At 37.4% G+C, this 26473-nt stretch overlaps 1 protein-coding gene across 5 annotated transcripts in view; it reads left to right on the forward strand.

Moving 5' to 3' along the window:
* EPSTI1 (epithelial stromal interaction 1) overlaps positions 1–26473 on the forward strand; it is a 132848-nt gene that overhangs the window by 83562 nt on the left and 22813 nt on the right. For 2 of the 5 annotated variants that reach the window (XM_053665445.1, XM_053665446.1), the window contains exons 9-10: positions 4521–4595; positions 7635–7718. The exons of 1 other annotated variant lie outside the window; for it this stretch is intronic. In XM_053665445.1, coding sequence (XP_053521420.1) covers positions 4521–4595; positions 7635–7718 — 159 coding nt within the window. The remainder of the gene's footprint in view (positions 1–4520; positions 4596–7634; positions 7719–26473) is intronic. 2 more of the 5 variants (XM_053665447.1, XM_053665448.1) reach the window with 1 other exon arrangement.

A 26473-nucleotide genomic window follows, 5' to 3' on the forward strand; every position in this document is an offset into this window, starting at 1 on the left:
ACTGTCACAAAAACAGACATATAGATCAATGGAACAGAGTAGAAAGCCCAGTAATAACCCACACCTTTATACTTCATTAATATTCAACAGAGGAAACAAGTACATACAATGGGCTATAGATATTTTATTCAGTAAATGGTGTTGGGAAAATTAGACAAATATGTGCAGAAAAATGAAAGTAGACTACCTTTTTATGCCACACACAGGAATAAATTCAAAATAGATTAAAAACTTAAATGTTACACCCTAAAATCATAGGAGAAAACATAGGCGGTAAAATCTCATATTGCTTATAGCTATATTTTATCAGATATATTTCCTCAGGTAAGGGAAACAAAAGAAAAAGTAAGTGAATGGGACTACATCAAACTAAAAAGATTTCACAGCAAAGGAAAACATCAACAAAATTAAAAAAACAACCCACTGAATGGGAGAACATATTCACCAAATAAGGTGTTAATATCCAAAGTTTATAAAGAACTTAGAAAATCAGTACCAAAAAACAACCAATTAAAAAATGCACAAAGGACCTGAATAGACACTGTTCTAAAGAGGTCACCAGATGGCCAATAGACATATCAAAAGATGCTCAATGTCACAAATCATTAGAGAAATGCAAACTAAAATCACAATGAGATCTCTCCTCACACCTATCAAAGTGGCTATCATAAATAAATTTTTAAAAAGTGCTGGCAAAGATACAGAGAAAGGGGAACACTTCTGCACAGTTAGTGCAAATCTAGATTGGTGCAGCCACTGTGGAAAGCAGTATGGAGATACTTCAAAAAGTTAAAATGGATAACCTTTTTACCTAGAAATTCCATTTCTGGGAATATAGCCTAAGAAAGTCAAAACACTAATTTGAAAAATATAAGCACCCCTATATTCATTGCAGTGTTAGTTACAATCACCAAGGTATGGAAGCAGCCTGTGTTTATCAGTAGATGAGTGGATAAAATAACTATGGAACATCTACACAATGGAATACTACTCAGCTATAAACAAAGAAGAAAAATTTATTCTTTGAAACAGTATGGATGGACCTGGAGAACATTATGCTAAGTGAAATAAGCCAGTCAGAGAAAGATAAATGCCATACAAATTCACTCACATATAGACTCTAATAAACAAATGAACTAACAAGCAAAATAGAGACTGACCTATAGATAGGAGCATGTTGACAGCTATGGCGGCAGAAGTCAGGTGGTGAAGGGACTGAGCAAAAAAGAAAAACAACTCACGGACATGGGCAACAGTGTGGTAATTGCAGGGGGTGTGGGCATCAGGGCAATATAAGTAGTATAAATAGTGATGGAAAAATACAATAAAAAATAAAAATAATAAGGATGTGATAAAAGGTACAGATAAACAGCCAGACAAAGATACGTGTAAGACAAGGTCTAGGAGGGTCCTGAACAGAAGGACACTCTGTGTTACCATGGGGTTGAGGTGTGGCCACCCTTCTGGAACATGGCTGTGTTCTCCTAGCTAGATATTCCCTGAATCCCTTTATTTCTGAGATGTTTATAGAGGGTTTTTTACAAAGACATGATCAATTATTAACTCCATCTCTAGCTCCTTTGACCTGACTAGAGGATGGGGTGGGTGAAGCTGAAAATTCCAAGCTTGTAATCATGGAGGCACCCAGAGTCACCTCATTAGAACAAAAGATTCTACTAGTGCTCTTATCACTTGGAAAATTATAATGATTCTAGGAGCAGTGTTTAAGAAACTGGGGGCAGATACATTATGTCAAGAAAATATGTGAGAGATAGGAAAAAGTGTGTGTGTGTGTGTGTGTGTGTGTGTATATATATATATATATATATATATATATATATATATATTCTGATTGGATGTTTCTTTCTTCCTTCTGGTCCACTCCACTGAATTGAGTCCCAGTTTCCTTCCCATCACTCTTGGTTCCCTGTGCATTTTCTTTCATTTCATTTAGCATAGCCTTCATTTTTTTACCTAATTTGTGACCAAATTCAGCTAATTCTGTGAGCATCCTAATCACCAGTGCTTTGAACTGTGCATCTGATAGGTTGGCTATCTCTTAGTCGCTTAGTTGTATTTGTTGTGGAGTTTTGATCTGTTCTTTCATTTGGGCCATTTTTTTGTCTTGTCACACCTGTTACGTATGAGGGACAGAGCCTTAGGTGTTCACCCCGGTGGGACAACCCAGTTGCCGGGTTATGACACTATATGTGGGGGCAGGTCTGAGAGGGAACAGTGGCACTTGCTCCACTCTCTGTCAGATTTCAGTCCCTTCTGAGCTTCTCCCAATCAAACTGGACCTTTCTGGGGCTGATTCCCATGTGGTTGGGAATGTGCCCAGGCACATTCTAGGACCTTGTGGATCTCTCCAATGAACTCTCCTGTAAGGCTAGGAGTCTCTCCCAGCACCTTGACCCCCACAGGTATTTTCAAACAGTGTTTTGAAGCTTTATTTTCCCATGCTGGGACCCTGGGTTGTGGCTTGTCTCACTCCCCAGTTTTGCCTGCTTTATCTGCATGTGAATGTGGGACTGCATGGTCAGCCAGCCACCTCTCACACTGTTCCCGGCTTCACAATCGCCACCTCCCTGGGTCTGCCCATTGCCACCCCAAGCCTGGGGTCCACCAGCCACCCCCTGTGCACCCAGGGTCCACCCTTCACTGACTTGCCTGCCCGATGCAACTACTTTTTTTTGCCCGGACCCCTCTCCACTTGGGTGCCCAACTCCTCCCCTTCTACCAGCCTAGATGAATGAGTCTATTTTAACTTCTTGGTTGTTGGACTTACATACAGTTTAATTTTCTGTCAGTTCTGGTTGTTATTTTGTTTCTAAATTGTTGTCCTTATTTTGGTTATTCAAAGAGGCACAGTGTGTCTTCCTATGCCTCCATCTTGGCTGGAAGTTCCCAGAGGAGATAGTTTTAATTGCCAAGAGCTTTTTTCTGTGGCTATTTAAAAATTACAGTAATTTCTTGTTTCATGAATAAAATCTCACTTTCTGCCTCTCAAAGGAAAGGGCAGAGAGCATACAAAAACTTCAAGTAAGGACTTGCCAGTCAAGATGGCAGCATAGGCAGACATGGCTCACCTCTTCATACAACCAAATCAAAATTACAACTAAAATATACAACAACTATCACTCAGAACTGTCAGAATGGAAGTCTGACAACTATGGATTTAAAGAAACCACATCCACCCAGACTGGTAGGAGGATGCAGAGGCAAAATAGGCTGGTTCCTCACCCTCACATGGTGGGTAAAAATTTGAGATGGATATCTGGGGAGTGAGAAGTCCCACGCCAGGCCCCCAGCACAAGGTTCCAGTGCCAGGAACATAAGTCCCCATAGCCTCTGGCTGCAAAAAAAAAAAAAAAAAAAAAAAAAGCAGAGATTGAGTTGGTGGAAAAATCTGCTGGATCCCCAAGTAGTTCCTCTTAAAGAACCCACACAGATTCAACCACTTAGACTCACTCTCTCTGAGCTCCAGACCTGGGTTGGTAGCTTGAAAGGTACCAGAGATATACAGGGAAAAATTGAAGTGTCTGGCATCAAGGCAAGGAGAGGCCATTGTCCCTTTTCTAAACCCTCCCCTCAAAGAGATACCAAACTGGTGCCATATCTGAGACTCCATTATCCTGCTTAACACTCTTTGACCCACCTTGGAAATCCCCAAGGACTACACTCTACCCAACTTATGGGCCCATGCAAGCTGCTTTTTTATATGAATGGCTGGTATAGGTCATTCCTAATTTCTATTAAAAAAGTAACAGCTGGTCTGTGAGCCCTAGACCCTGCATCAGCAGCAGCCAGCCTAGTTTCACAGCTTGGCTTCACCTGGATATCTCCAAGCCCAGCACAAGTAGCAGTCATCTCAAATTGCTTGATAGCTCAGGCAGGGTGGCCCCAGGTAAAACATAGGCAGGGGCTGATCTTGGCCTGTACTAACTGAGAAACCCCAGAGCCTGTGTACCCAGTGGACACATACAGACCATGTCAGAGCACTAGCACCCTGATTCTGCACAGTTGATCTTCCATGGAGGGCAGAGGTTTGTAGTCAGTTGTCACAGCTGACTGGTCTGGGTAAATCCCTCCCATTGATCTACTAATAGCAACCAAGTCTCAACTACAAGAAGAGGGTGTTCTCAGCCCACATGAAGGGCACACCTCAAGTACCCAGCTTGGGTGATAGGGAAAGTTATGCCACTGGACCCTACAGGACACCTACTACATTAGGCCATACTATATGTGGAGTCGAAGCAGCTCTACCTAATACATACAACGAACACAGGGAGGCTGCCAAAATGAGGAGACAAAGAAACATAACCCAAATGATGAACAGACCAAAACTTCAGGAAAAGGGCTGAAAGAAAATGGAGATAAGCAATCTATCAGATGCAGAATTCAAAACACTGGTTATAATGATGTTCAAAGATCTTAGAGAGGACCTCAGCAGCAGAAAAAAAGATGCAGTCGGAAAGGAAGGATATGCTCATTGAAATTCTGTTCTTACTTACTTACAGCGACAGAATGATGGATACAGAGAGCGTTTTGATGGTTGCCAGATGGGAGTGGGCTGTGAGGGCATGGGTAAAGAGGTGAGGGGATTAAGAAATACAAATTGATAGTTACAGAATACCCATGGGATGGAAAGTACAGTATAGGAAGTGGAACAGCCAAAGAAGTTATATGCATGACCAATGGACATGAACACTGGTGGGGGGATGGCCTGAGGAGGGAGCCCTGGTTTGAGGGATGGCAAAAGGGGAACAATTGGGACAACTGTAATAGCATAATCGATAACAAATACTTTTTTAAAAAAGGAAAGAAAACTTCAAGGAAGGTGGCCCAGAGGCTCAGTGCTCAATATGCAGGATTTTTCAGAATCCTTTCATTCTCAACCAGGAATTTGACTGCTGCTGGCTCTGTATGAAGCGTGCCCTGTTTAGTATAATGCAGAGAATACATTTTTTATTTCCTGTCAGGATTGGGAGAATTACATCTGAATTTTCAGGGTGGGAGCAGGTATGGGCACTTTCCTGTCATCCTTCAGTCTCCCCCAGCAACTGATACAAATATTGGACCCTCACATTGATCTGTGGAGAAACTTGGAGTCTTATACATGTTCTCTATTTCCAGGTAGCCAGTGAGCTATCTCTTGGTTTCTGAAGATAGAGTTTGTTTGTTTCATTTCCTCCTCTGTTTAGGGTAATTTTTGAAAGAAGAATGGAACAGAAGCATTTTTATTCCATCATCTTAAAATAGGAACTTAATGTTTCTCATGGGTTGAATTGGGTTTGCCTCCCTGCCAAATTTATATGTTGAAGTGCTAAACTCCAGTACTTCAGAGTGTGACCTTATTTCAATATTGGGCTTTAAGCGGTAATCGAGTTAAAATGATCTCATTAGGGTGGGTTCTAATTCAATAGGAAAGGTATTTTTTTATAAGGGGGAAATTTGGGCAGAGAGATAGACATGTGCAGAGGGAAGATGTCCATCTACAATCCAAGAAAATACTCCTGGACCCTTCTTTTATGGTCCCCAGAAGGAACCAACCTTGCAGACACCTTGATTTTGGACTCCTGGGCTCCAAAACTGTGAGACAGCAAATTTCTGTTGTTTGAGCCATCTAGACTGTTATACTTTGTTATGGAAGCCTAAGCAAACCAATACAATGCTATTTTTCATTTGCTTGCATATCCTTCCCCTTACTTAGTGTGATTTATGCTCTTTAAAACACAGCTTTGTGTCACGCACTTGGAGAAAATATCTTTGATCCAATTTAGTTAAATATCCTTCTTTGTAGCTATCGTGATGTACTGTAGTGATTAATCTTCTTGTCTGTCTTCCACACTAAGCTATAAGCACTTGAGATCTGGGACCATGTCTTACCACAGAGCTTGCACACAGGAGGTTTAAATATTGTTTATCGAATGCTTATATTATAAATATAGCTTTTGGGAGAGGATGATTAAAACTGCATTTTCATTGAATACCAAAGTTTAGGTTTTAATATGTTAAATTAGTATTTAATGATAGAAAAATATGTAAATACAGTGACATAGAAAATTCTAGCCGTTAGAACTAAGAAAACTAGTGATCAAAAGTTTTTTTCTTCCCTGTTTTTAAACAGAAGCGTCCTGTCTTGCCTAGAGATCTCATCTGGGTGAGAACCTGTTAGGATGGCAAATAATTTTGAAGTCTTTATAGTGAGGTGCTATGTGACCTCCCAGTTTCTGTAGCCTTTTAAATGACACTTTATGTGTCCAACTTTTCTTTTTGAGTCAAAAACTAGGACCATATTCTGATAAAAGAACAAGTGGTTACATTTAAAAGGAAGGAGTACAAATAGAATTTAGGTTCCCAAATCAAGTCATCATTTCTGATTTAACTAAATATTTTACTCCTTCTTTTAATGTCTTGATTAGAAGCACTCCCTTGTCCTTTCCCTCCCTTTTAGGTTCTATGTAGAATATTTGTGATGAAGACTAGCCTTCTCTAAAAATAAGGGTCATTCTGTCCTATCATAGTCACCTTTTGTTTAGTATATAGATAAGAGGATATAGCTATAGTGGGGTTTGTATATATAACGAATTTCTGAACAAACACTCAGAGCTCCACTATTTTAATTAGTAATGTTATTGATGAAGTTATTTGATGGAAAATGGGTTTTATAATGACAGAAATGGGGGAATGAATTAAGAAATGCTTGAGGAAATCTTATAGTAAGAGAAAAGGGTGGGGAGGATAAGCCTACATAACCTTTATGGATTATTAGTCCAAAGAACTAGGTTTGAAATATGCAGCCTACTGCCATGAGGATGCTGGTAGTTTTATGAGAAAATGGAATTTCAGACACAGTAGCTTATCAGCCTGGCCTCTGTGCCTTACAGAAGCTGGACTACAAATCAGTGTGAGAGAGACAGAATACTTGATATCTCATAAATTCCAGAATATCTGGTTACTGTGCCAGTGTGTGGAACCCTGACATGGTGGGTCTGTGGGACTACAGACACCCTGCTGTGTGTGCTAGCTCTCTTAAGGCTGGCTCCCCCTGGTCCTGATTCAGCCAGAATGATGATTCTTGTGCTCTTAAACAGGCCTTGTTTTTCTGCTTGGAAATAGGAATGAGCTCCAGGTATAGATTGGGAATGCAAAGACTTAGAAAGAAACAGACATCTGGGATAGTGTGGTATCAGTCACCAGCTGACAGACTATTTAATAGGATACCATTAGTGAGCAGTAGATATGTCAGTGCTTCTAAGTCAGTGCCATTGTTGCTTGTTCCTGATATTGACTGATCAGTCAATGGGAATATTCTTGAAAAAATATTTTTTTCTCTATTTCAAAGCCTTCTCATTAGAAAGAACACAGTATGTTGACTATCTCTGAGTCGGTATTTTTAAAGATTAATTAATAGATCATACTTTAAAATGTGCCTTACTAGCTTTCTTTTTTATATATCCCAAGGAGCATTTTCAGACATATGCATAAATCACTCAATAGGCAAGTGTGTATGGAAATCATGCTGTATGCTTAGTACAGAGGATGAGTTAATTAAAACCAGATCCATGGTAGACTGACTAGTATATTGCGGTGATGCTTTTTCCTAAGATTTTCTTCCTATGCCTTTACAGGCCAAAAGCCAGGTGTATAAGGATTCTCTAAAGGAAGAAGAAAATAGAAAATTACAAAAAATGAAGGAAGAACAACATCAGAAGGTATTCACAATGCCCTGTTAGTCATTGCTAATTATTATTTACTTCTGACAATAACTTCAAAGTGTTTCCGAACAGAAATATTTATATGCATGAAAATCTTGGAAAATAACACAAGCCATTAACACTAAAAAGTGTGGGTATGTCTTAAAATATGGTGGTGTGGGGGAAACTTCCCTCAAAAGTACCCCCATGTGCCATGGATGAGAGTAAACATGACTGAGACATGATGTGATCTGCCTGGGGAGGAGAGGTGGCCAGTTTCCCAGAGGAAACAGGTCTTGAGCAATGGCCAGTTTCTCAGGGGGAAAAGGTGTTGAGCCCCTTCCTGCAAGGCCTTTTATTGGGTTGTAATACACAGGAATACAGGGCAGCAAGGATCAAACAGTAGATAACATTTTTAAAAAATCTGAGGGCTTAGTCTGAGTCAGAGTCTGTCAGGAACAGAATTTTAGGGTTTCCTGCTCGAACACTTAACATATGAATGAAAGCATTCTTAGCAGAGCAGATTTCCCAGGTTTATCAGGAAGTCTTTGTGATGCTAGATTTTTCCCCTGGACAGGCTCTAGCAAGGCAAGGAGCTGCACCCCTCCCCATCAGGTATTCAGGCTTAAGGGGATTAGAGCCAGGAAGTGCTTCTTCCAGAAGACAAGGGGACTTGGGCTATTTCAAAGCCCCGTGGTGCGCGGGTGTGTGTGTGTGGGGGGGCGGTCCATGGCTCCCTCTTTGTCGCAGCCTCCCTGAGTCTTTCCATGGTGGCCTTCCAAGTGGTTGTATCTGACCTAGGTTGCCCCTCTTCTTACTCGTCAAGGACTTCCGACCATGCTTTGGGGACAGGGAGGAAACCGAGGCAGCATTTGCTACCAGAGACAAACTTTGACAAGCTTTGTTTCCTGCAGCTTGCATTCCAGAGGTCTTAGCTCTAGCTTGCTCATCCTTAGCCACAGGGGGTAGAGAGTTACAATTCCTGAAACCAGGCAGAGCGGTCCACAGCATGGCGGCTAATTCTAGTCAAAATTACCATACTACTTTATCTCGTAGGGGCTACGGTATATGTGTTATAATTGGTGCCAGCAGTTCATGGAGATTAGAGAACACTCGTGAACTTCTCATCTGCAAAATATAACCAAATCACTGCCATTTTTTAATTCAAACATGTACATATGATATTACAAGCAGTGTCCAGGGAATGCTACAGTATATATACACATTCATGAAACTGGCTTAAATATTTATCTAAAATACACATAAAGGACATAAAGATACTCTATACATATATAGAAATATGTGAAGCAGTTCAAAATTTCTGAGTAGAAAGTTTCTGAGGCGCAGTGAATGCAGAGCCTCCTAAGAAGAGTGCTTAGAAGGGTAATTCTCATTAGAATATAAAATTTCTGGGACAGCAACTGAAAACATTCAGTGTTCTGACTTGATGGTCATACTTGCTTTGATACATAGGCCTAGAAAAAGCCAGGAGCTCCTCAACATGGGCTGAGAATAAGGAGGGATGCCAGAGGTTAGCTCCAAGGTGCCTCTGCATTCCAAGTCCTTTGCAAAGGCAAAATAAGTTATTTGGCTACTTGGAGACCATTATTTTCCCCATAATTCTCATTTGTTTAAGTCCATTTTTACTATATTGGTGATTGATATATCCTGTCATTTATTCAATAATATCTCTCAAATCTATTTCATCAATTATGCAATTAACTTAAATTCACATTTTCTTGATTTGGTTTAATTTTTCATTTTTATGTCTTTGCCACACAAGGGTAATTTACAATTGCAGTTGGGTGTGAAACTCACATTATGAAATGGACTGTATATATATTGTACTAATTGTTGTTGCTATAATTTGACTCTTAAATTTGACTTATAATTTGAGTGTTACCCTCATTCCAACAGCAGTCAATCCTTTACTTGCTCAGGGTTTCACCCAGCACACAATACTATGACTGTGTCACTAACCTGTTTTGTTCATGGTAGGCAGTAATTAAATTGTTAAAAGAATAATGCAAATTCTAAATTTAGTTATCAAGCTACTACGCTATGAAACATTTTTGTTCCCTGGTGTTTTTTAAAAAAGAAATATATTTTTCTTTTGAGAAAGGCTGTATTGAAATCCACAATAAAATAAGCAACATTATAGTAATATTCTGGGAGTTAACAAGTAGAAGCTAAATCCGGTATATACTCATGTTGTATTTTCAATGTCAATCAATTTCAAATGACATGTAAGTTTTAAGCTGTTTCTGTGACCTTTTAATTTACTACTAAGTCCTGAGGTAGGTACAGAGGAGAGTATTATGAAGTTAGTGTACATATGATTTATTTTAAAGTAACTTCTGTGTAAATTTTAAATAGTATTTTATAAAGTTGGGTGTATATTTTTGGAATGTGAAAGCATTAAAAGTATAACATGTTACAAAGAGAATGCTCAACAGATTAGAAAATAAGATCTGGGATTTAATTTTCAGGTTGAGCAGTTATTTTAAACAGTGAAAATTAAGCTTTTTATTTCTTAATCATGTTTTTCTTCTAGAGTTTGACAAATATTGATGCATACATATTTCCTGATTATTGATTGAACATACTTTTCTTTTATATAAACTGTTTCCCTTTACTTACTGTAACTTTTGGTAAAATGAATAATATTAGCACATAAATAATTTCCTCATTAGGGATTTCAGTAATGGTACAATACATAAAGCCATTTATCACATTTTTGTTGAATCTGTTGTTAGAAAGTGTTCATTGAATGCATTCCCTGATCAGTAGAATCTGTCATTCCTTATCACTTCAATGATTTAGCTTAAGAAAATAAGGCAGATCATGTCTTTGGTAAGAAACATAAAACAACACATTTATATAACGGCATCTATTCATGTATCTGTTCATTCCATTCATTTAACAAGTATTTATTGAATACTTTCTTTGGAATATCTTGTAAATGCATTTTCTAGGTTAAGTTGAGGTGACAGCACATTTATTTGGTTCATTATGTCACTGACTTTCACATTGTTTTACTCTGGTCTCTGGGGACAGTAGGTTTTTCTCTGTTTACATGTGATTAAGTTTCTTTTTCACAATTTGTTTGTAATTCCTTTTCCCCCTCTATACCTTCAGTATTTTTTTCTATTGACTAATACTTGTATTTTATCAACTAATATGCTTACTATTGCATTCATTCTAAAATGAATAAACCAACTAACCCCTTCTTTGATTTTGCTATTCTCAGATACATCAACTTTTCTGCTTCTACCAAATTAATAAAAAGACAAGGTAATATTACTATAATCATATTTTTAGAATATTTTTATTGTTATTCTATTGCAGTTGTCCCAATTTTTCCCTCAGCCCAGCCCACCTCCTGCTCCCATATCAATCCCTATACTACAGGTGATAAACACAAGGCCTGTGGGCTGAATCTGGCCCTCCACCTTGTTTTATCCAGCCAAGCACCTTGTTTCTTCCCACTGGCAGCACAAGTTCTCACTCAACTGTTAATGGTAGTTACATTTATACAGTCCTAAAATTACATTTGGCCCTTTAAAGGCAACTGTGAGGCTGATGTGGCCCCAGTGAAAATGAGTGTGACACCTCTGCCCTATACTGTTGTCCATATCCACGAGTCATTCATGCATGTTTCTTGACTAGTCCCTTCCCCTTCCTTCCACCTTAATCCCTCTCCCCTTTCCTCTGGTCACCATTGATGTGTTCCATGTTTCCATGCCTATGGTTCTATTTGCTCATTTTATTTTGTTCATTAGATTCCTTTTACAGCTCAGGTCATATGGTATTTGTCTTTCACTGCCTGACTTATTTCACTTAGCATAATATTCCCCAGTTCCATCCATGCTGTTGCAAAAGGTAGGAGGACCTTCTGTCTTTCTGTTGTGTCATATTCCACTGTGTGTAGCACAGTTGTCTGATCCACTCATCTACTAATGGGCACTTAGGCTGTTTCTAGCACTTGACTATTGTAAGTACCACTGCTATGAAAATTGGGGTGCATAAGTTCTTTTGAATTGCTGATTTGATATTCTTAGGGTATATTCCCAGCAGTGGAATCGCTGGATAAAAACATAGTTGCATTTTTTGTTGTTTGAGGAAATTCTGTATTATTTTCCACAGTGGCTGCACCAGTGTAACATTCCCAACAACAGTGCACTAGGGTTCCCTTTTCTCTACATCCTTACCAGCACTTGTTTCTTGATTTATGATGGCCATGGCCATTCTGACCAGTGTGAGGTGCTATCTCATTCTACTTCTCTGATGGCCAGTGATGTTGAGCATCCTTTCATATGCCCTCTGTATGTTCTCCTTGGAGAAGTGTTTATTCAGGTCCTTTGCCCATTTTTTAATTGAATTGTTTGTCTTTCTGGTGTTGAATCAGATGAGTTCTTTATATATTTTGAAGATCAAATCTTTGTCCAATGTATCATTGGCAAATATGTTCTCCCATATGGTTGGTTTCCTTTTCATTCTGATAGTGGTTTTTTAGCTGTGCAGAAGCTTTTTAATCATATCTTTACTACATACATCATTCTTAATTTTTTTACATTCCCAAATGCTCTTACTGAAACAACTCACTGAAGGCAAAATCCCTTCTGAACATTCAGTTTAGTGATCATTTTGGAATCCCTGTCTCCCTGTAATTTAACAACACCACTTTAAAACTTTCCTTTTCTGGCCTTTTTACTGCATTATTTTGGTTCAATTTTCTGAGAATAATCTATTTTTGTATTCATTCATCTATCCATCCATTAATTCATCCTATCAACAAATATGTTGTGAGCTCCTATAATGTGCTGAGTCTTGTGCAAGATGCTAGGGCTTCAATTAAGATCAGGATAGTTCCCATATGCAAAAATTAAATCAAAATGAATCAAAGACATAAATATATGACCTGAAACAATAAATTACATAGAAGAAGACATAATTATGGGCCTTGGTCTTAGAGAAGATTTTATGAATTTGACCTTAAAGGCAAGGATAGTAAAGGCAAAAATAAATGAAAGCAACTATATTGAACTAAAAAGCTTTTGCACAGCAAAGGAGAACACCAGCAAAATATAAATGCAACCTACTGAATGGGAGATGCTATTTGCAAACAACAGCTCTGACAAGGGGTTGTTCTCCAAAATATAGGAGGGGGCACAAATAGATTTACAGTTGCTTGTATGGAAAATAATGCTATAGTAAATAATAATACAAGAATATACTCTGTTTCACATACTCACACAAATATACGTCTACTTTTGCCCAACCCTGTATATGAATAACTCATACAACTCAACACCAAACAAACAACAAACCAATTAAATTGACAGAGGACCTGAACAGACACTGCTTCCAAGAAGACATACAAATGGCCAACAGATATATGAAAACATGCTCAACTGCACTAGCTATCAGGGAACTGCAAATCAAAACTACAATGAGATAACACATCACACCTGTTAGAATGGCTATTATCCATAAAACAAGTAGTAACAAGTGTTGGGCAGGTTGTGAAGAAAAAGGAGCCATCATTCACTGCTGATAGGAAGGTAAACTGGTGCAGCTACTATGGAAAACAGAATGGAGGTTCCTTTAAAAATTAAGAATAGAGTTACCATATAACCCAGAAGCCTCTCTTTTGGGTATCTACCCTCCCCCCAAATTGAAAACATGTATTTGCAAAGATATATGCACCCCTGTGTTTATTGCAGCATTATTTATAGTGGCCAAGACATGGAAACAACTGGTGTCCTTTGGTAGCTGATTGGATAAAAAAGGTGTGGTACATATATACAATGGAATACCATTCAGCCATGAGAAAAGATGAAATACTGCCATTGTGACAACATGGATGGACCTTGAGAATATCATGTTAAGCAAAATAAGTCAGACAAAAAAAGTAAAGAACAATATAATTTCACATGTGTGGTATATAAAACTGAAAGCAACAAATGAACAAACAATAAAAACAAAAATTCATAGACACAGACAACAGTATGGTGGTTACCAGAAGAAAGGGGTAGAGTAACAGGAGTCAAATATATAGTAACAGAAGATGACTTTGGGTGGCAGGCATAAAATGCAATATACAGATCATGTACCATAAAAATGTGCACCTGAAACCTGTATAATCTTATTTATCAATGACAATCAAATAAATTTAATTAAAAAAAAGAGCCATGGCTGGCATACCTCAGTGAATTGATCACAGATCTGGGAACCAAAGGGTCACTGGTTCGATTCCCAGTCAAGCTACATGCCTGGGTTACAGGCCAGGTCCCCAGTGGAGAACACATGAGAGGCAAACACACACTGATGTTTCTCTCCCTCTCCCTTTCTTTCTCTTCCCCTCTCTCTAAAAATAAATAGATAAAAAAAATTTTAAAGGTATCCTATTTCTATTTTTTTAAAAAGACAGAGAACAGTAGAGACAAGTTTCCCATCCTCCTGAAGTTTACTTTTTAATGATGGAGGAGATAGATAATTAAAATGAGATAAAATAAAACATTGCACTTTTTATTTTATAGCAGTTAATCACTGTGTGGTAATACTGCAAAAGACATAATAGCGTTGTGTTGTAATAGCTTCGGTGTAGTGTATAAAATATTACTGATTGCCTACTTCTCTCCCAAAACTCTAATTTTTTCTTCAGGCATCCATCCTACTTAGCATGGCCTGTGTTTCAGAGAAGACAGACACCACTCCAGTCCCAGGGATCCTGTCCCAACTGGTTTAACCTTTCATAAAAATTCCATTCCTCTTGACTACGATTGGTTCTGCCATGATGTGGGAAGCAGTTCCAACCAATGAGATTTATGGGAATTCTGCCCTTTCAGTATCGAATTTGGTCAACATGAAGTATATTACTCTTTCCACTTAAAGATTTTCAGCTAGATTTCTTTTTATCTTTCTATTTTGTTGGATTCAAGTCCTTTCTCTGCCAGTTATTTTGTTAGAATGTATGTGACAATTTTTTTCCATCACTTAATTTTAACCTCTCTGTGTCACTGGCTTAAATTAGATTTCTAATGACAAGAATGGCTGATTTTTAACCCTGTTTTATAATCTCTTTTAATAGATAAATTTAATATAGTCTCATTTATTATGATATATTTGCACATATCCTTGCTACAGAATTTACTTTTTAATTGTTTTCTGTTATTTATTTTATTTTTTCCCACACACTGCTTTTATTTTTAAAAATTATTTTCAAGTACAGTTTTCTGTCTATTTCTCCCATCCCAGCCCATCCTTCCCATTTCCACCCCCCTTAGTTCTTGTCCTTGTGTCCTTCATACTTGTTCCTCCAAATCCCTCCCCTTTTTTCCCCTTAAATGTTCTTTATTTTCTTGATTCCTTGAATTTTCTGTTCTGTTATTTTCTTTTTCTATTTTCTCTCTTATCTGCTCCCTGTGATAAGGAATTTCTGTATTTTTGTTTTAATCTTGTAAGATATTTGCTTAACCCATTTAATCTCAAAATACATGTCTTCAGTTCTAGGAAATTCCTATTTTATTTTTACATTTTTTTTCTAAATATGTGTTGTCTAGGTTTTCCATTTCTGGGATAAGTATCAAATAGATTTTGGAAATTCTACATCTGTTCTCCATTTTTTAAAATTTGCCTCCTTGGCCCTTTTCATTGTATTCTGAGAGAAACCTGTAGCTAGATCGCCATGCTTCCTAAATTATTTCATAGGTTTTTATTCTGCTTACTTGGCAAATGTATCGAATTTGTTTATTTACCATGATTGCTGATTTATTTTTTCACAGCAGTGTTCTGCTTTATAAGTGCAATATTTTTCCCAATTTCTTCTTTATGGTAAATAATTATACAGACATTAAAATTTCTATTTGCTATTTCAACAGTATTTTTTTCATTTTCATTTTAAGTTTTATCTCCAATAGTTGTATTTGTCAGATGTTTGGTGATTCATGGTTATCACATCATATTTCTTTGGGTGTTCTGCTAAGTGAGATATGCAAGAGCTTGTCTTTTATATGTGGTAGCCTCTTGTTTTCCTATAGTCACTAGATCCCTGGGACATTGTCCTGTTTCTCTGAGCCCAGACACCCAACCCCATTCACTGTTTACCCTGTGGACCACATCGATGCTCTCTAGTGTGTACTGTGGAGGGGAGAGAGCCCACTGCCAAACTGCTTTCAATGCGGACCTCTATATGATCATCTAATGGCCACTTCAGTATTCCCTGTTGGAGCTCAATTGGAAGCACTGCTAGCTCAGTGCTAGCTTATCCCATGTATTTGTTTCTGTGTATAATTTATCCTGTCTCCTTTCTACCTTTTAGGAGTTTAAGAAAAAATTCTTATAGACTGATTGCACTACTGATTTTTGCATGATTTTGATTTTGTATAGTCCTTTGGAAAGTAAAAATAAACCAAAAAATATTTTTAAAATGATTAAATTATTGGGTGACATAGAAAATCATTATAGAGTATATAAAACTTGTTCTGAGAGCACCTAATGAAGAATGCATGCAAAGCTGTATTCTGAGACATTATACTCAGAAAGATCATAACTTTAAATCCAATCCATATTAAAAAATGATGAATTAAATATCCAGTCCAAGAATTTAGAACAGGAACAATAAACAGTTACTGAAGAAAGTAATTAAGATAAAAACAGAAATTAATAATAAAACTTCAAGAAATAGCTGTTATAAAAACACAACAGATTGTTCTTTGATAAGGTCAACAAAATGAAGAAGTTACTGGCAATTCTAATCAATAAAAAGTGAGTAAAAATGCAAATACACAACATTAGAAATTCAAATCTATGAACTGAAACCATAGATTTGGAAAGATTTAATTTTATATTACTATATATAATATACTGCACCAATAAATTGAATATATGTACTAAGTGAATAATTTTATAAGAAAATATAAAACTCTAAAATAGCTTAAATGATAAAAATATATAAAGTCAAATAAAATACAAGTGATTTCTAAAGTTTTGTGAGAATTACTTCCCCCTAACAAGCTGAGTCATTTTATGGTCATGTTCTTTGGAATTTATGAGAAACAAATTTTTTTCTTTGCTTTATAAATTATTTTATAGTGAGGAAAAAGATGAAATAATTTAGAATTAATGTTATTTAACTACCATCTGTATAATATCACAGCCTGATAGAGCACACAAATGTACACAGTAACTTATAGAGATTAACCTCTAGAAGAAAATTCTAATTTTCTTCTAGAAATGGCATTATTCTCTTAAATAACTTATCATGGCAAAGGCAGGTTTATTCTAGGAATGCAAAGATCATTATATAACTTTTAAAATTGATTTGAGAGAGAGAAATATCAGTTTTTGTTCTTCCACTTATTTATACATTCATTGGTTAATTCTTGTATGTGCCCTGACCAGTGATTGAACCTGCAACCTTGGTGTATTGGGATGATGCTCTAATCAACTAAGCTACCTGACAAAGGCCACTAACTATTTAACTTTTTATATTTTATAACTGCAATAAGATAGGTCATGAGAGAAATAAAAATTTGACTAGCTTTTTATCTGTAAAAAAAGTTATTGATAAATTTTAACCTCTCCTATCAATTAAAAAAATGAATTAGAAATAAATTGTTCTCTTAGCATATAGGTAGTCTTTCAAATGAATAACCAACATTATACTCAGTGGTAATAAACAAGAGCAGTGAAAATATAAGGTCATGTGCAACCCCAATCACCAACCCATACTGTGTGGAAAATTCTAACCTAGTTCCTCTCAAAATTATTTGATAAACTCTCTTTTCAGTTAAAAAGAATCTCTTAATATAAAATGAACAAGGTTTAGGAATTGTTTTAGCCAACTTGAAAAGACAAAAGTTAGAAAGCAACTTTTCTAGTTACTAAAAATAAGTACAGTAAAGTTATCTATGGATGAGAACAGTTTGCCTCTACCTTCCAACAGAATCAACTGAAAAATGACTAGACAAATGAAGTTAAGTAAGCAAGAGTTGGTTGTAAAATATATATATATATATATATATATATATATATATATATACACACACACATATATATACACATATATACATCTATATCTTAACAGCTTTCTCATACATCAGCAAAAATTAATTAGAAAATATAATGGAATAAAAATATCTCATTGAAAAGCAATTATGTAAGAAATCGCTCAATTAAAAAAAACCTAAAGTTTGCTATAATCCATGACTGTCAGTTTGAATGGAGATGATGATGCACCTGAGTTGTAAAATTCAATATTGTAACAACTGCAGTTTCATCCAAATTAATTTATGATTTAATGCAAATCCAATAAAATTTTCAATGAAATTGGAGGCAGCTTGAAAAACTTTCTACATTTCAGCTGGGAAAATAATCATGAGATTAAACAAGAGGCTTTTGAAAAATATGAAAAATAATTTGTATGTTTGCTGGGGCAAGGAGAACTTAACATGATTAACTATTAAAATATACTTCAAAATCCCTTGTACTTCTGCTGGTGAGAAGTGAACTGAAGGGCTCTTCAACAACATCAAATTCTGAAGAGTTTCCTGTAAGGGAAAGTATTAGATTTTAGTGGTATATGTTTATTCTGAGGAAATAATGAGGGATACACACAAGATGTATGAACAAGGTGGTTTATTTCTAAACTGATATTAATGGAAAGTTTGAAGCCATTTCATCAGCAATAGAAGATTTGAAGATTTTGACATTTGAAATATTGTACAGCAATTAACTGCCACGTTTTAAAGACATGGGAATGTGCTCACCTGTATGAAAATGAAAAAAATTATAGAATAGTCTGAGGGAGTTTGGAAATCTATCTCTTCTTATTGTGCTTTGTGCAAAAGTTACTTCTCTCCAAGCCTCATCTGTTATGTCTGATAGGGATGTTATTTACCTTATGACATCACTTCTAGAATTACATGATAGAAAGCATGTGGAAGGTTTATCCTAATTCCTGGCATGTGGTAGGTCTGTAAATGTGACCTGAAATGATGATATAAAGCTATAATCTATGTGTATTAAGGAATAAAGGAAATATATTGACATGTTAGTTTATCTTTGGATAGGAGTTTTTAATGAGTAGCTATTATATTTTCCGCTATAGTTCCTGTACTTTATATATTTTCCACAATGAATAATTTTGAAAATTATTTGAAGAAGAATTTTTTTAAAGAAGAAAGTTGATAGGAAATATGAAGTCTGTTCAGAGAGCATCCAACAATGTACTATGAAAAATAGGGATATTTATTGAAGAAGATACAAGAAACATTGTACATATGACAATGATGCCTCAGTCCCCTTCAAAGCAGGCACTTTAGCCCTTCACACAGTTCTCCCATTTGCCATCAACTGCCCCATTGTATTTTCTTGAATCTCATCAGGTTATATCCAGAAAATGTCCAGCCATTGTTAATATAACAAGAATGGATTGTGCATCATAGATGTAACCTGGCAGCCAAGGAAGCATGGACTGGAATGTACACATGTGAACAATGACAACTTCACTGTATTAATCAATGGGGTGGTAGATGCCATTAAATGAGCATATGTACTGTGTGGCCATTGCATTCAAAGGACTGAGCATGTAGAGCAACAAATTTGCATCAAATTTTGTGTTAAGCTTGAACATTCCTCCAAGGAAACTTTTTGGATGATTCAGAAAGCTGCAGCCTATGGTCAACTGGTGATTGGCAGCTTCATCACAACAATGCACCCACTCATGCATCATTTCTCATGCAGAGGTTTTTTGGTGAAACACCAGATCAGCCAGATGACTGAGCCCCCCAACAGACCAGATTTGGCATCCTGTGACTTTTGGCTTTTCCCCAAACTAAAATCACCTTTGAAAGGGAAGAGATTTCAGACTGTTGATGAGATTCAGGAAAATACGACAGTATAGCTGATGACAATTGAGAGAACTGTGTAAGGTCCCAAGGTGCCTACTTTGAAGGGGACTGAGACATCATTGACCTGTGTACAGTGTTGCTTGAATCTTGTATCTTCTTCAGTAAATATCTCTATTTTCTCATACATGTGACCAGATATATCTTCTGGACAGGCCTCATATAGAGCTGTGTGATTCAATGATTTTTGTAACTGGAACTCCCTTTTATATTACAATGACAGAACTAACAGTAATAAGAGGGAGTATACATTATTAATGCTATTTTTTACTCCCCTACTCTTCCCATTAGTATTTACTTCCTTTAATTGGTTGGTCTTCTCAGTTTTGGAGGGGATGTAGTTTTCACTTTTTGTCTCATAGCCAAGGCAATCTTTGTTCTACTGGGCAAGGCATTATTACCGTGGTGATCAGCAGAACCTGCACTTCTCTAAACTGTCTCCTCTCCCCTCAGAACTCTCCTGTATTTAAAAAAATTTCAAAGGAAGGAGTTCTTTAACTCTCTGTTTCCACTGTCCTTTTTCCTTTGTTGAGTTAAGAGGACATCCTCTCCTGGAAGAAGTTTGATCTTCCTGGGTGATGACACTTTAATGCTTACACAGTGCAGTTAAGCTGAACCATGAGAACACACGTCAGTGGATTTCAGACATAATCTCTAAATGACCATATCCTAATCTTTGATTATTACGCAACAGCTTTGCTATGGAGCATGCTTTTCACTCTAGATTCATCTGATTTCTCCAGCGTCCAGCCTTGCACACACCTGTCTGTTGTATTGGGTTGGCTGAAAAGCTTGTTTAGCTTTAAAGTAAAAATGAAAGACATTTTTCATTCTCACTACTAACTTTACTGAACAATGTGTTCACCATTTTGTTCCACTACCTTCTGCCACATTTCAGGCAACTTTATAATTCCATATTCCCAAAACTTTTTATCTTTTTGAGCAAAGAACTGTTCCAGGTGCCTTTTGCAGTCTTCCAGGGTTTGAAATTTTTTCTGTTAAGAGCATTTTGTAAAGGCTAAATTAAATGGAAATCTGAATCCTCAATGTCTGGTGAATGTGGTAGAAGAATCAAAACTTCCCATCCAAACTCTAACAGTTTTGATTTGGTCATCAAAGAAACATGCAGTCTTGTGTTTTCCCGATGGAAGATGAGGCATTTTTCTGTTGACTAATTCTAGATACTTTTTGTCTTGTGCTTCTTTTAGTTGGTGTAATTGGGAGTCATTGTTGGAATTAATTGTTCAGTTTGGGGGAAGAACCTCATAATAGAAGACTCCTTTCCAATTCCACCATATACATAATATCACCTTCTTTAGATGAAGACCATCCTTTGGTGTGGCTGTTGGTGGTTGATTTCACTTGCCCCACTATTTCTTCTGTTATACATTATTGTAAAGTATCCACTTTATATTGTCCATCATAATTTGTTTTAAAAACAGAACATTTTAATTATGTTTGAGTAGAGAATCACATGCAGTAATACAGTTGAGAAGGGTTTTTTTTTTTTTGCTTATGTGAAACCCAAACATAAAAGCGATTAACATAATCAAGCTGGTACATATGATTTTCAACACTTGATGTGGATATTTTGAGTATCATCAGCTCTCTCCTGCTTGGTGTAACATTGACTATTCTCAATTAATGTCTCGATTTGATCACTATCACCTTCAAATGGTCTGCCTGACCACGGAGAATCATCCAGCAATAAATGTCCAGCATGAAACTTCACAAACCACTTTTGACACATTTGATCAGTCACAGCACTTTCTCCATACACTGAACAAATCTTTTTGTGTTACAGCTGTGTTTCTACCCTTTTTGACATAGTAAAGCATGAAAGACCCAAAATGTTGCGTGTTTTCTTCCATATTCAATATTAAAATGGCTACACAAAAATTCACCAATTTTGATAAATTTTAAATGCACACTGATATGACAGCTGTCACAATATAATGTAACAAAATTGTTTTGAATGAAGTTAAGATAACTAAGTACTAGTAGAGCCATCTTACAGAAAAAAAAGCCAAATGCCCTTTCTGGCCAATTCAATATTTAACCTTTGGGTAAATGGGAGCATAGAAGCAATTTCTACAACTTCTAGCAAGAGATGGCGATGACCCTGTTACTTCTTGCTGTTAGCTGGGCCCCCCAGAACTGACTCTCAGTACTCACCTGAAGTGCCCCAGCAGAGCAACCTTTCCTCTGACAGGAGAGCCCCAGCAGGGTGCACACTGGCAGTGGCATTTACAGTATTGTTCTTATTTACCATATATCACTCAGCCAGTATTTACAGGAAGTTCTGTTTTGGCATCTCCAAGATGGTATACTCTTGGAATGGAGCTCTGTCTGAATGCAGGGAGTTGTGAAGAGCAGTGAAAAGACACTCTCTTTCTTCTGGGAGGCTTTATGGACACACTTAAATGATCAAACAGCACCCAGAAACAATTGGTCCTTGTTTCTCTTTTCTGTCTCCCTTCCTTCATACTCCCAGGTCATGTTGCTCGAAATTGTATGCATCAGTGCATTTATTTCTTTCTGCTTTGTATTGTGGTTGTTTCTGGGTCTCTCTCCCTCACTAAACTGTAAATTTAATCTGAAGCATCTATTTGCATCTGTACCTTTAGAATGAATCCAGGTATCTGAAAAATGATTGGTGCTCAACAAATATGTGTTGAGTGGGAAAGGACTTGACAGTGTCTCAGTATATCATGTCCTGAGACATCATGTGTTGTACATCATGTCCCTCCTGCTTAGAGTATTTTGATTTTCTTAATGTCCAAAGATCAGTCCTTGGAACAGAAACAATTTATTTTGTATCTGTCCAACTAGGCAGTGCAATTCTGTGTGAGACCCAGTAAATGAACCAAAAAGTTGCTCACAAGGCACATGGATGCATCAGTAGTGGCTTTCAATTCAGCAGAACAAATTTATTACCTGAAATTATTCTTCATGGTACCAAAGGAAAGTCAGTCTGTCCCTAGTAAATATGCCTTGTGAGTGGTAAAATAATAATCCTGAGTGCAGCAAAGCCAGAGTCCCTTCTTCTGCAGTACAGAGCAGTGTTCTTACATGGTGAGCCCATCCCTGTTTTTCTCCTGCTCTGGGTTTTCTCCTCTCCCCTCAGCCTCTGTCAGAGGATGCTGCATGTTTCTCTCTTCTGTCCTCTTTTCTTTCTCTTTAAAAGTCGTTGGTATCATAATGTAGTGTTCTGCTCTTTTACACCTTCAAGTATTAGAAACAATATTTATTGGGATTTTTAAACAAAGGAAAGAGTAAAGAAACAGAAATGGTGTCCCACACAGATAAACATTTGTTGCTGGTATGAGGAAATACTATATTCATACGGTTCAAAGTTAAAACTCTAAAACAAGATATGATGTTCAAACTTCCTACCCCGCCCATCCACCCTCCATGTTTCTCTCTCCAGTGATAATTCCAATTAACATTTTAGTGTGTGCTTTCCCATAAAAAAATGTTTTAAATATGATATACACCAACATATAAAACTTAGAATGGATTTATGTGTATCTTTTCTATTTACACAGAGCCATTCCAAAGCTGCTCAGATCTATGTTATCATTTAATTAAGAGAGGCATTGCTGTCTCCCCTCTCCTCCATCTACCTTATTTTTTGTAACTGTTGCAAAGTATTCCATTGTGTAGATCAGGGGTGTCAAACTCATTTTCACCGGGGCACATCAGCCTCTTGGTTGCCTTCAAAGGGCTGAATGTAATTTTAGGACTGCATAAATGTAACTGCTCCTTAACAGTTAAGCAAGAGCTTGGCACTGCTGCCCAGTAGAAACAAGGTGCCAGGCCTGATGAAACAAGGTGGAGGGCCAGATTCGGCCCATGGCCTTGTGTTTGCCACATGTGGTGTAGATGATCTATTATTTTGCCAGTTCCTTTTTAATGAGCATTATGATTTTCTCTTAAACTTTTTTATTTACTTGTTTTTATTATATTTTATTGTTTAGGCTATTACAGTTGTCCCAATTTTTTCCACTTTGCCCCGCTCCACCCAGCACCCCCCAGTCCCTCAGGCAGTCTCTACACCAGTGTTCATGTCCATGGGTCATGGGTATAAGTTCTTTGGCTTCTCCATTTCCTATACTGTACTTTACATCCCCATGGCTATTCTCTAAATACCTATTTGTACTTCTTAATCCCCTCACCTCTTCACCCATTCCCCACACCTACTCTCCCATCTGGCAACCATTAAAATGCTCTCCATATCCATGATTCTTTCTCCATTTTTGTTTGCTTGGTTTGTTTTTTAGTTTGATTCAATTGTTCATATGTATCCATTGCCATTTTAGTGTTCATAGTTTTGATTTTTTTTCTTTTTCTTAAGTAAGTCTCTTTAACATTTCATATAATAATGGTTTCGTTATGATGTACTCTTTTATTTTTTTCACATCTTGGAAGCTCTTTATTTGCCCTTCAATTCTGAATCACAGCTTTTCTGGGTAGAGCAATCTTGGCTGTAGGTCCTTGCTTTTCATGTCTTTGAATATTTCTTGCCAATCCCTTCTAGCCTGCAAAGTTTCTTTCGAGAAATCAACTGACAGTCTTATGGGAATTCTCCTGTAGATAACTAACTTCTTTTCTCTTGCTGCTTTTAAGATTCTGCTTTACTCGTAACCTTTGGCATTTTAATTGTAATGTGTCTTAGAGTGGGCCTCTTTGCATTCATTTTGTTTGGGACTGTCTGTGCTTCTTGGACTTGCATGTCCATTTCCTTCACCAAATTAGGGAAGTTTTGTTTCATCATTTTTTCAAATAGATTTCCAATTTCTTGCTTTTGCTCTTTCTCCTCTCCGTTATGATACATTATGGCACCACTATGATACGAATGTTGGACTACTAGTTGTCCTAGAGGTTGCTTGCACTATCCTCATTTTTTGGGATTGATTTTTCTTCTTGTTGCTCTGATTTTCTGGTTGTTTCTTTATTTCTTATGTTTCAAATCATTAATTTGATTTTAGGCTTCATCCACTCTAATGTTTTTTCTTTATAAATTGTTCTTTTTTTTAAATTAGTGTATCCTTAATTTTTCTCTGGATCTTTTTTCTGCTGTTGAGGTCATTACTAAGTTCCTTGAGGATCCTCATAGCCAGTGTTTTGAACTCTGCATTTGATAGATTGTTCTACCTCCATTTTGTTTAGCTCTTTTTCTGGAGGTTTGATCTGTTCTATCATTTGGGCCATGTTTCTTTGTCCACTTATTTTGGCAACCTTCCTGTATTTGTTTCTATGTATTAGGTAAAGCTGCTATGACTCCCTGTCTTGGTAGCATGGCCTAAATAGTAGATGTCCTGTAGGGTCCAGTGGCACAGCTTCCCCCATCACTCAAGCTGGGTACTTGAGGTATACCCTTCATATGGGCTGAGTATACATTCCTCTTGTAGTTGAGTTTTGGTTGCTGTTGGCAGGTCAATGGGAGAGTTTTACCCAAGCCAGTCAGCTGCAAGGACTGGCTGTGACCACTGGCCACCAGCCTCCACACTCTGTGGAAGTTCAACTGTGCAGGGGCAGGGTGCTGGTGCTCTGACATGGTCTGTATCTGTCCACTGGGTACACAGGCTCTGGGGTTTCTCAGGTAGTACAGGCCAAGTTCAGCCCCTACCTATGTTTTGCCTGGGGCCACCCTTTCTGAGCTATCAAGAAATCTGAGATGGCTGCTACTTGTGCTGGGCTTGGAGATACCCAGGAGAAGCCAAGATGTGAATCTAGGCTGGTTGCTGAGAGTGCCTACCCTGCAGCCACTTAGCAAGGCGAGGGCTCACTGAGGCTGGCTGTTGTATGTTTGATAGGATTTAGGAATCTCTGAAGCATGAGCCAATACCAGCCATTTATATGGAAAAGCAGATTGCACGGGCCCATAAGTTGGGTGGAATGGAGTCTCTGGGGATCTCCAGGGTGGGACAAACAGTGTTAGCCAGCCTGCTAGCTCTGTGGATCTGTGGAGTAGGGCTCAGAAAAGGGACAATGCCCTCTGCCTGCTCTGTCCTGCAGCTCTTGCCTCAATGCCTGACACTTCAGTTTCCCCCTGCATACTAATAGTGCCTTTCAAGTTGCTACCTGGGTGCTATAGTTCAGAGGGAGTGAGTCTAAGTCCATGTGTGTGTTCTTTAAGAGGAACTGCTTGAGACTCCAGATGTTTCATCTACTGACTCAATCCACACTGGTTTTTGCAGCCAAAAGTTATGGGGACTTATCTTTCTGGCACTGGAACTCTGGGTTGGGGGCCCTGGTATGGGGCTGGGACTCCTCTATCCCAAGATATTCCCTTCTGATTTTTTATACACCACACGTGGGTATGGGACCAGCTTGTTCTATGTCTCTACCCATTCAATCAGTCTGGCTGGATGTGGTTTCTTTAATTACGTAGTTGTCAGACTTCCATTCAACTCAATTTCTGATGGTTCTGAGTGACAGTTGTTCTATATTTTAGTTGTAATTTTCATGTGCTTGTGCAAGGAGGTGATCTGTTTTTACCTAGGCCACCATCTTGACCAGAAGTCAAGAATCAATTCTCTCTTGAACTTTTATTGCTTCAGTAATACTAATGTGACTATCCTTATGCAGACATCTTTAAACACTTCCGCAAAGGATGTGTACATTTTGCATGTTCATGTTATTGCTATATTGTCTTCCAAAAACTAAATTACTTTTCACTAACTTAGACATTCCCCCAAGGTGCCCGAATATACCTGATTAATGGACTTTTCTACTTTTTGTCAATAAGATAGGAGAAAAATTTTATCCTATTTCTATATATATTTTTGATTATGTGTGAAGATGGTGACCAATTAAATTAATAGGCAATTTGTAATTTATCTGTGAACTGCTTCT

Source organism: Artibeus jamaicensis, unplaced genomic scaffold (genome assembly GCF_021234435.1).
Source record: "Artibeus jamaicensis isolate MK-2021 breed Jamaican fruit bat unplaced genomic scaffold, CSHL_Jam_final contig_414, whole genome shotgun sequence".
NCBI lineage: Eukaryota > Metazoa > Chordata > Mammalia > Chiroptera > Phyllostomidae > Artibeus > Artibeus jamaicensis.